The following is a 10841-nucleotide window of genomic DNA, read 5'->3' on the forward strand; positions in this document are numbered from 1 at the left end:
AAAAGAGTTTTTTTTTTTTTTTTTTTTGCAGTACGCGGGCCTCTCACTGTGGCCTCTCCCGTTGCAGAGCACAGGCTCCGGACGCACAGGCCCAGCGGCCATGGCTCCCAGGCCCAGCCGCTCCGCGGCATGTAGGATCCTCCCAGACCGGGGCACGAACCCGCGTCCCCTGCCTCAGCAGGCAGACTCTCAACCACTGCGCCACCAGGGAAGCCCTCGAATTTATTCTTTAATAGCTTCATAGTATACTGCCTGGATATGCTGTAATTTATAGGTCCATAAAAACACTTGCTTTGGTTGTCCTCAGTGTTTTACTACCAATACCATAAGTAATGTCCCTGTACAAATATATTTGTACTCTTTTGTATCTTGGCTAAATTGCAAGAAGGGGAATGGGTCAAAGACTGATACTGCCATATTATCTTCCAGAAGTGTTTATACCAAATGACTTCATGGGGTAGATTTTGACAAGAAGACTTTAAAGTACTATGTAAAAACTTGAAGCCATAAAGTAAAGACAAATAAATTTTACTATGTAAGAACTGAAATCTTCTGTTAAGCAAAAATGTCATACACAAAGTCGCGGTACTGAGGGCTTTTACCAAAATTTAATTTAACATCTTTAAAACTAGGCCGGGGGAGGCAGGCTCGGACGGCTCAAGGAGCTGCAGCCGCCCTTCGAGCCCTCCTTGCCGACACTGCTCCAGTTCCTGCTTGGATTTACTCTTGGCCGTGTGGTGGGAATGTATCTGGCTCAGAACTACGACATACTTGAAGAAATTAAAAAGGATGTGGACGCCAAGAAGAAACCCCCTAGTTCATGAGGCCGACTCTAGCACTGCCTCCTGGATAAACTGATTCTACTGTTCTTGAGGGCCTCCTTTACCATCTGAACCAAAAGCTTTTGTTTTCATCTCCAGCCTCAGCAATTTTCTTCTTTGTTAGACCCTGCATTGCCTTACAGCACAAATGGTGCCACAAGTTAAGAACAACCCTTACTTTTCCAACATCCTCACTTCTTCCCTTCCTCCTTCCAGCCACTTGGGAGGTCCTGAGAATGGAATTATGGTTCTAGATTAGTAAACATGACCTTTAACTAGTAGTTTCTCCCTTATTCTTTGGGATTTCTACTACCGTTTTTTTCCCCGAAAGAAAAAATGATGAGTTTTGTATAGCTGATGAGATATAAATAATGCTGATTTCACAGTCTAGCAATTATACTGGGTGTTTAAACCTTTGGTACTAAATTATGTTGTTTCAAAGTAGTAACTAAAATGAAAATCTACAAGCCAGTTTCTGGTGAATTATCCACTAATTTTATATTGTTGTCAGGAAGCTCCATAGTTGCTAATTTAACCAATAAATCAATTTGCTATTCATTAACCAAGAAACTCTTTTCTGAGAACCCTATCAGGAACTCGGGAATTTAAAAGTATTTAAAGTAATGGCCTTTGTCCTCAGTAGAATTCATAGTCTCGTATGCATGTTTTTCTTAATGGTGCATTTGATCTCGCTCTATTCTCTTATAAGAATCATACTTATTTTATTATAGGCACATTTCACATTACATGGCAGATAAATGAGAAGTTGTCTATAAAGGAAATTTTATGCCTTTTTACATTTAAAAAAATGTATTTACATTATAACCTTATAGTGATTCTCATAAAAAAAAAACTATAATGATGCTAAGGACCTTGAGGGTAGGAATCAGTGTATCCTGTTTGCTGCCACATTCTTAGAGCCAACAATGGTACAGAGGAGCTTCTCATATATTAAATAAAATAAACAATCCAATAGAGAAAAAGGCAAAGTAAAATTATATACAAACAAAAAATGGCAAAGACAGAAAAAGATGTTCAAACTTTAAATTTAAAAAGGCAAATTAAAACAAAGAACTCTCCTGTGATCTATGAGACTAGCAAACTTTAGCAAATGCAAACGGGTTCAACTTTTTAGAGGGCAATTTAACAATTCTCTTAAAATTTTAAGTGTGATTATCCTTCCACCATCATTTCTACTACTAGGAATTTAACTTACAAAAACAACCATAGAAGTATAAAGAAGTAATTCCACTGCACCATTGTTTATAGAGGGAAACAACTAAAAGCAACACAAGTGTCCGTCAATCAAAAACTTACTAAACTATGGAACATCTATATAATACAGCAATATAAAAGAACGTCTAACTGCTTAAAGGGAAATCCACGTGGGGAAGGACCAAATAGGACTCTCCTAGAAAGGATAATGGACAGCAGGTGTGGGCCAGAGATTGAGGGAGAATAAAGGAAGAGTGCATACCAGAAAGGCAGATTGACAGCTGTTCATCGTCCACTGGAGAGGCTTTTTGACTGTTCTTCCCACCTCCCACTTGATTTTCTAGTTTGAGTCCACTGCACGTCAGAGGAGCCTCCAGTGGACTTTTACAGTAAGGGTGGTCCAGCAACTTAGAACTAAGAATGTTCTGCTTGAAAGATCCATCCTCATCCATCTGGCGTGAACTCTCATTCTGAACAGTCTCTTCGGACACAGGCCCATCTACACTACTCACAGATTGATCTGCCCCAGACACTGACAGTTTTACTCTGTCATCATTGACAGTACTTGTCCGATTTTCCTGACCCAGAGCCGTAACTTCTCTCTCGGTTTCCGAGATAAACATGTTATTAGAATGATATTCTGGTAAGGGGATGTCATGAATCAGCTCTGTACACTCCCACTTAGGAGAGGAACAGGGTGACTGGTCCCAGATGTATGTGGCACTGCCATTCTGTTGGTCAGGGAATGCTTCATCTAAACTAAGCTCCTTGCCGAAGAGAGGGCTTCCTTTAGTGTGGCCATGAGGCACATGAGAGTTCTTTCCCTTCACCACAGCATTGCTGTCCATATCTGGAAGGTATGGTTGATGCTGACAAGAAGGGTCTTTAGGTTCTGGGGAAGGGAATAAGCTGCAACTGCCACCCTCACTGCTCTCCCTAAGGGTCTCTTGATGGTCCCCAGTGACCTGCACCCAGCTTCGCTGGGCTTTTTTTAGCTTGCAAACTTTGCTTTTTGTTCTGAAGTGCTGGGATCTGAGAATCCTGTACCGAAATCTAATCATGGATAATTTCTCATACATCATATGAGGAGATACTTTTATTCTTCTATGTTGATTAAGTTGGAACTTTCTTGGAATCAGGGGTCCCCCATTCCTGTGGTGCTCCAGCCCTCGGTAGCAGCCATAACAAAAGCGCTTTCTCTTATGGTTGCTCAAGGTGACCACAATTGTGCCACTCTCACCTGGACTCTGGCTCTCCCCATTGAACTTCATAGGAGGATCAGAAGCTTGTGGCTCCGTCCTAGGTCTGTGACCACTGGCCTGACTTAAAACACTATTTGCTGGTATGTCAGTGGCTGCCTTCAAGAGACTTTTCTCTCCAGAGTATTCATGATCAGAGTTCTTTGCTGATGATAGCAACTTCTCTGCTTGGAGTTTCAGGAAGGTCCTTGAGGAGGAAATGAAGTGTTTAGTGTCCTTTCCTTTCACTTTAGAGGACAAAGTACTAAGATTCTGAACAGCCACATTGGACTTTGCCTTAGCAAAAAGGGGTTCATCCTGGATCCACGTTTTCTGGAATTGAAGGGCCTTCTTTCTGCACTGGAAATGCCTTAAATGCCTGCTCCAAGTAACTGGCCTTCCCAACTTGGCTTTCAGAACGCACAACTGTTGGTGAAAGTAGAACTTCTTAAAGCCTCCAAACCCAGTATTCCATTTCTCAGAAAAGGCTAAGTGGATTCCTTTCCTCCATAGAATTTTCCTCTGTTTTTTCATTTTTCTGATGCATAATGAGATCTGAATGCAGCTGTAAAGAAGAGAAAGAAAATTTACATTTCTAACTTAAAATAAGGTCATAAAGATATATTCACTGGCTTCCCTGGTGGCGCAGTGGTTGAGAGTCCACCTGCCAATGCAGGGGACACGGGTTCGTGTCCCGGTCCGGGAGGATCCCACATGCCGCGGAGCGGCTGGGCCCATGAGCCATGGCCGCTGAGCCTGCGCGTCTGGAGCCTGTGCTCCGTAACGGGAGAGGCCACAACAGTGAGAGGCCCACGTACCACAAAAAAAAAAAAAAAAAAGATATATTCACAGCAATATACATTAGTAAATTGAAAAAAGCATATGAAGTTCAATTTATACTATCAGACATAATGAAATCCTACCTGATCAAGGTTTTCCCCATAATGAAAATGAGGGATAAGGGAAGACATGAGTGCTCCAACATGACCCCATTTTGCTGTACCTGCCTCTGATAGAAACAAGTTTCAAGAATCATTTTCCAAAATGCAGCCAGTTTCTGATGAAGCAGAAAGGGCAGGGAGTCAGGAGAGAATTTCTAAGTGTTGACCTTGTTTCTCATTAGCTAAGTGACTTTAAGCAAGTCACCCAAATTCTGTGTTCTCATTTGTAAAATGAAGGATAGAGAAGGGAGAGGAGACCAGACACCATTTAAGACTGAGTTCACATCAAAACAATTTGTTCCATACAACAAATTTTCTTTTAAAGATTTTTTTTTTGATGTAGACCATATTTAAAGTCTTTACTGAATTTGTTACAATATTGCTTCTGTTTCATGTTTTGGTTTTTTGGCCACAAGGCATGTGGGATCTCTGCTTCCTGACCAGGGATAGAACCCACACCCCCTGCATTGGAAGGTGAAGTCTTAACCACTGGACTGCCAGGGAAGTCCCATACAACAAATTTCAGAAAGGAAAGGCAGGGACTTTTATTCTGTACAGTCATCCACAGGCGGACAGTCAATATATGCACGCAATATCAGTACCTCAAGAGGGAGACCGACCAGCCTCCTCTTTGTCAGTCAGTCAAAGACTTTCTGAGTGACTATGAGGAGACAGGACTCTATCAGGTGCTCTCAACCAGTTATGGTTCTGGCTCTCAAGTAAGTATAAGAAAAAAGAACCAACACAAGTGTGTGTGTGTGTGTGTGTGTGTGTGTGAACTTTAGGAACACACTTACAGGAAAGGGCAGATGAAAATGACAGTCAAAACCAAACATGATTTGGGACTTCCCTGGTTGTCCAGTGGTTAAGACTCTGCACTCCCAATGCAGTGGGACCGGGTTCGTTCCCTGGTAAGGGAACTAGATCCCACATGCTGCAACTAAGAGCCCGCATGCCGCAACTGGAGATCCCGCATGCCACAACGAAGATCCTGCGTGCTGCAACTAAGACCCAGCACAGTCAAATAAATAAATATTAAAAACAAACAAACATGATTTCCCCTCAGACTTAATAAGATCTAACATTACTGAAGGCTCTGCCACTGCAGGTGGAACAGAAGAATCAAAAAACCAATATCCTAATTTCAGCCTACTAATAACTTACTAGGAAAAGCTGTATTACCTTTCTGTGCATCAGTTTTCTCTGGGGGCGGGGCAGGGGGGAGAAGAGGACTGAACACATGTTTACTTCTGCTTCCTTTCCAAATCCCATTAAGATGACAGAAATGCAGTTTTTAAAAAGGCAAAACCTCTCAAGGACAATGACAACAAAAAAGGAGACAAGAGCAATAAAACTGCTGAAAGAAGAAAGCAGATGAATGAGTGATAACAGACTTAGCCAGCCAAAAGAGCTGAAATCTAAGCCAGCAGTAGGGGAAGCCAAGCAGCAAGTTACAGGACCTCAGAAAGGCTCAGGAACCAAGAACAACAATACCTATGAAGGTCAGGGAATGGAGAAGAGCTGAAAAAGGAAGGACTGGTTGAAAGTCTGAATAAGAAGCAATTAGACTCTAAGATCCCTTCTCCTACCATGGCAGATGATCAAAGTTTCACTTTCTCAAGGGAATGAACTAGAACAGTCAGGCACATCATGTACAACTGAGGGCAGGGGTACAAACAGGAGGATAAATCAGTTTACAGAGGGAATTTCTCCCCAACCTCTTTCCTCACTCAGCTCCCAGAAAAGTTTATACCCCAAAGGAGGAGATCAGTTCTGGGTGAGGGCAGGAGGTTGGGTGGGGAAAGATCATTCAAAGAGACCAACAGATACTGATATTTGGGGATGCCACAGCTACACAGGCCCAAACAATTACCCCAAAGTTTAAGAAGCAATGAAACCCCCAAATCCCTCCCCAACTCCGCATAGCAGGTAACTGTCCCTCCCCAACCCAAGATTAGAAGTTTCTCCTTCAGAAAGGAAGTTCTGCAGACAAGGGGATCCCAGGAACAGTTTGAAGATGGAATTATATATTGAATTTAAGACCCCCATCACTTTCCCACTCATCTCCCAAAACGCTGGCAGTCTGTCTTACCCGTCCAAGCAGGAGATTGGAAGATTCTTCTTCAGAGAAACTGATTAATCCACAAGAAAATATATAAGTACAGGTATGCCCCCACAGAATGGCCCAGCATGGGCCACAGTGCACCCCACAACTGACAAGTCCCACCACAAGCTCAGAACCTCCAACCAACTTCTTAGTGGTCAAAAGACAGCATAACTAAGAATCACCACACTTCCAGGGATAAAAAGTAGACCAAAACAAACAGATAAAAGCAAAAGCATACTTAGAGAAGTCAACTTTAAAAACCTGAGAAGGGGAGAGAAGGGAAGTTATTGTTTAATGTGAAGAGCTTCAGTTTAGGAAAATTAAAATGGGTCTCAGGATGGATGGTGGTGATGGTTGCACAGCAATATGAATATTTAATGCCACTGAACTGTATATCTAAAAATGATTTAAATGGTAAATTTTATGTATATTTTACCACAATTTTTTTTTAAAAAGAGAGAAGAAAAAAAACCCCAATGCTATCCTCAAAGAAGAAAATATTACATTCACTGGGGAAGAAAAGAATGGGATTTTTTTTTTTAAAGGAACAGTTAAAAAAATAAAGGAGCTGAGGACACTTAAAATAGCAAAAATGAAAAACTCAATAGAAAGTAAAGGGCTAATATTACTAATATTTAATATCTTAAATTGAGGGATAAAGGAAAAGGCTGATGGAAAAACAGGAAAAAGACATAATGAAACAATTCACAAATAAAGATTTTAAAATGGCCCTTAAACCTAAGTAAAGATGTTCAACTTCATTCATTAAAAAACTGTCAAGAGGGCTTGGGAGATAGGCAAAATGGGTGAATGGAGTCAAAGGTACAAACCTCCATAAATAAACATATAAACAAATCATTCATGACGATGTACTTTACAGCATGGTGACTATAGTTAATAATACTGTATTGCATATTTGAAAGCCACTAAAAGTAAAGCCCTCATCACAAGAAAAAAAATTTGGGGGGGTAGGGAGCTATGTATGGTAATGGATTTAACTAGACTTATTGTAATTATTTTGCAATGTATACAAATGTTAAACCATTATGTTGTACACCTGAAACTAATATATGTCAATTATACCTCAAAAAAATTTGGCAAAAGTTATAGCAACACGTTTTGTTGGTGGGAGAAAAAAGACTTTCATACTCTGCTGGTTGGGAATACAAATTGATAAAATCATTTTGGAGGGGAATTTGGTAATATCTAACAAAACCATACAAGTATTCACCTTTTAATCCAACAACTCCACTTTTAGGAATTTACCCTGAAGATACATCTCCAATAATAATGAAAATACATAGTACATGGTTATTCACCGCAACACTGTCTGTAATTGCAAAATACTGGAAACAACCTAAATGCCCATACATAGGGCAGTGGTTGCATAAAATATGGTTCATCTGCACAATGAATGAAGCTGTAACAGAATTAGGATAAGGTCTATGAACTAACATGGAGTAATTTCTGGTTTAAATGAAAAAAGCAGAGTTCAAATGAGTATCAATGGTAAGCCACTGCAATAGTTTAGCCAAGTGTACAGTTAGGGAGAACAGGCCACACAAGATCACCCTCACTTCTGACAACAACTGAAAGTTCAGGGAGTTTCCAAAACCACCCTCAGGTCTGATACTTTGTCAGAAGGACTCACAGAACTCACTGAAAACTGTTAATAGTTATGGCTTATTACAGCTGAAGAATGTGGATTAAAATCATCCAAGTGAAGAACTACATAGTGCAGAGTCCAGGGGAAGTAACAAATGAGGCGCTTCCAGTTGTCCTCTCCCCATGGAGTAGAGACAGCATTACTTTCCCAGCACCAATGTGTAACAAAGTGTGACAAGAATTGCCAGCCAGTGAAGCTCACCTAAGCCTTGATGTCCAGAGTTTTTATGGGGGTTCATAGGCATAACTGACTGCCCACATGACTGAGCTCAGTCTTCAACCCCTCTGGAGATCGACTGATATCAAAGTCATTACCCTAAATCACACTGTTGGTTTTTCTGGTGTGGCCAATCCCCATCCTATATCATATTGTTAGATTATCAGTGACCCAAGGCCCCCAGGCAAATAAAGACACTCCAATCAGACATAACATTCCAAGGGTTTAGAGATTACCTCCTAAAAGCCAAGGATAAAGGCTTTCTTTTTGTGCAAGGTTAATTCTTTACTATATTATATATAGCCACCTTTCATAAAAGAAAAAATAAGAAAATATACATGTATCTGCCCTTTTGTGCCTCCCAAATAAATTAATTAATAATATAAAAATCAGGGCTTCCCTGGTGGCGCAGTGGTTAAGAATCCGCCTGCCAACGCAGGGGACACGGGTTCAAGCCCTGGTCTGGGAAGATCCCACATGCCGTGGAGCAACTAAGCCCGCGAGCCACAACTACTGAGCCCGCGTGCCACAACTACTGAAGCCTGCAAGCCTAGAGCCCGGGCTCTGCAACAAGAGAAGCCACTGCAATAAGAAGCCCGCGCATTGCAACAAAGAGTAGCCCCTGCTCGCTCCAACTAGAGAAAGCCCGCATGCAGCAACGAAGACCCAATGCTGCCAAAAATAAATTAATTTAAAAAAAAAAAAGAAAGTTAAATGTCAAGCTTGCAAGAAGGAAAGCAATCCAATTTATACAACAGTGCCTCAAAACAGGTCAGGAACTGGCAGCAGGAAGTTCTTCTGTAAGTGGGGTGTGAACATGGTACTAAAAACAAGAGGATAAATCAAATCATTTAGATACCCTTCTACTCGCCACAAAACCCAGCCAACTGCCCCTCCCTGATCCTTGCAGAAGCCTGGAGTGTTACTTTCTAGACTAAAACAGCACTGGCCAACAGGAGTTCTGCAATGATAGAAATATTCTGTATCTGCCCTGTCCCATATGATAGTCTCTGGAAACATGTGGTTACTGACCACTTGAAATGTGTGTAGTGCAACTGAGGAACGAAATATTTAATTTTATTTAATTTTAATCATTTAAATTTAAGTTGCTACATGTGGCTAGTGGCTACCACACTGGATAACGCAGCTCTAAAGGAAAAACAAAGGATTCCTGGACTGGAAAACATCTGGTCCAGCTGAGAATGAGGGTATCATACTGAAAATAGTTGAGTTAAATGAACATGAGTGTTTACATACTGAATGCTAAGACCTCTACCATTTCCCCCAGTGTAGCTACAAGACCGTTGACAACCCAGCTTACAAGCTCCAAGCAGGAGATCTGAAGATTCTTCTTTGGGAAATCTACCTAGCCAAAGAAAAAAGACAAAGATAATACTGTTGAAGGTTCTCCAATAAGAGTCCAGCCAGAGTACCCTAAAATCAACATATCCCAAGCATGAACTCAGAGTACATGTAATTAAAATTAAAAGCAACCTCCACATGGGGTCCCTTAACATTTCTGCCCCTGTATTCTTGGCCATACTGTTATGTGTTCACCAAATACCAACATTCCTTCAAAGATAAAATAGGGAATTCCTTGGTGGTCCTGTGGTTGGGACTCCACGCTTTCACTGCTGAGGGCGAAGGTTCAATCCCTGGTCAGGGAACTAAGATCCCATAAGCCATGGGGTGTGGTCAAGTCATAATAATAATAAAATAAAGAGCATAGCAAATATGGATTTAAAAAAAAAGATAAAACACACACACAAGGGAAACAGAAGTGAGCTTTCAACTCTTATTAGATACTCACTGACCCTAGGACAGCCTGAAGTCTGAACAATCCTTGAGGGGTTCAATAGTTATTTGAGTAAAATTTTGCAGTGCAACCACTGTACAGATTAACTCAAGCATCACTATGAAAAAGTTCTTTCTCCTGTAGGTAATAAGACAGTAATGAGAATAGCTGCTGTGTAGTGAATAAACAGGGGAGAGGTTATCCGCCCCCCCAAAAAATGAGACAGAATGAATGGTTTGTAGTAGGAAACAAGATTAAAAACAAAACAAAAATAAAACATATTGCCCATTGGCATCAGAGGACATGAATGAACCATAAAAAGGTCCAGATTGAGAACTGGAGACTTGTACATTTATGGTACCTACTGGTGATAGGTACATTCAGCTACCACACATAAAGCAGATTAAGTTAAATATCCAATTTTGGTCTCAAGTCCTTAAAGACAGAGAAGACTGCCTCAAGGACCAGCAAGTGACTTCTAAACTCCACTTCTCACTGGGTCTTCAAGTTGTCACTACCCCCCCTCTGCCTTTGTTTCTATGTTAAATCCGTAATATCAGTTTACACTAAAATTGTGAACCCTGGGTTCCCATTTATCCTTTCTCAATACCTCTACTTGAAAAGTGTATTCTTTCAGAATCTGAAATTCACCAATTTTTAGGCTTCAGAATTAAGGTATTTCAGACACAAAATTTAAAAATTTAGAGGGACTGCTCTGGTGGTCCAGTGGTTAAGACTCCACGCTTCCAATGCAGGGGGCTCAGGTTCAATCCCTGGTCAGGGAACTGTGATCCCACGTGCCACACGGCTTGGCCAAAAAAAAAAAAAAAAAAAAAAATTAA

General features: G+C 40.9%; 1 protein-coding gene across 3 annotated transcripts in view; it reads right to left on the minus strand.

The window, feature by feature from the left end:
* SENP5 (SUMO specific peptidase 5) overlaps nt 1-10841 on the minus strand; it is a 39066-nt gene that overhangs the window by 24964 nt on the left and 3261 nt on the right. For 2 of the 3 annotated variants that reach the window (XM_007465862.1, XM_007465863.1), the window contains exon 2: nt 2299-3839. In XM_007465862.1, the coding sequence (XP_007465924.1) occupies nt 2299-3808 (1510 nt within the window). In that variant the 5' untranslated portion in view covers nt 3809-3839. Of the gene's footprint in view, nt 1-2298; nt 3840-4197; nt 4260-10841 lie in introns of those variants that run through there. The other variant, XM_007465861.1, reaches the window with a different exon arrangement.

This window comes from Lipotes vexillifer, unplaced genomic scaffold (genome assembly GCF_000442215.2).
Source record: "Lipotes vexillifer unplaced genomic scaffold, Lipotes_vexillifer_v1.1 scaffold853, whole genome shotgun sequence".
Taxonomy (NCBI): domain Eukaryota; kingdom Metazoa; phylum Chordata; class Mammalia; order Artiodactyla; family Lipotidae; genus Lipotes; species Lipotes vexillifer.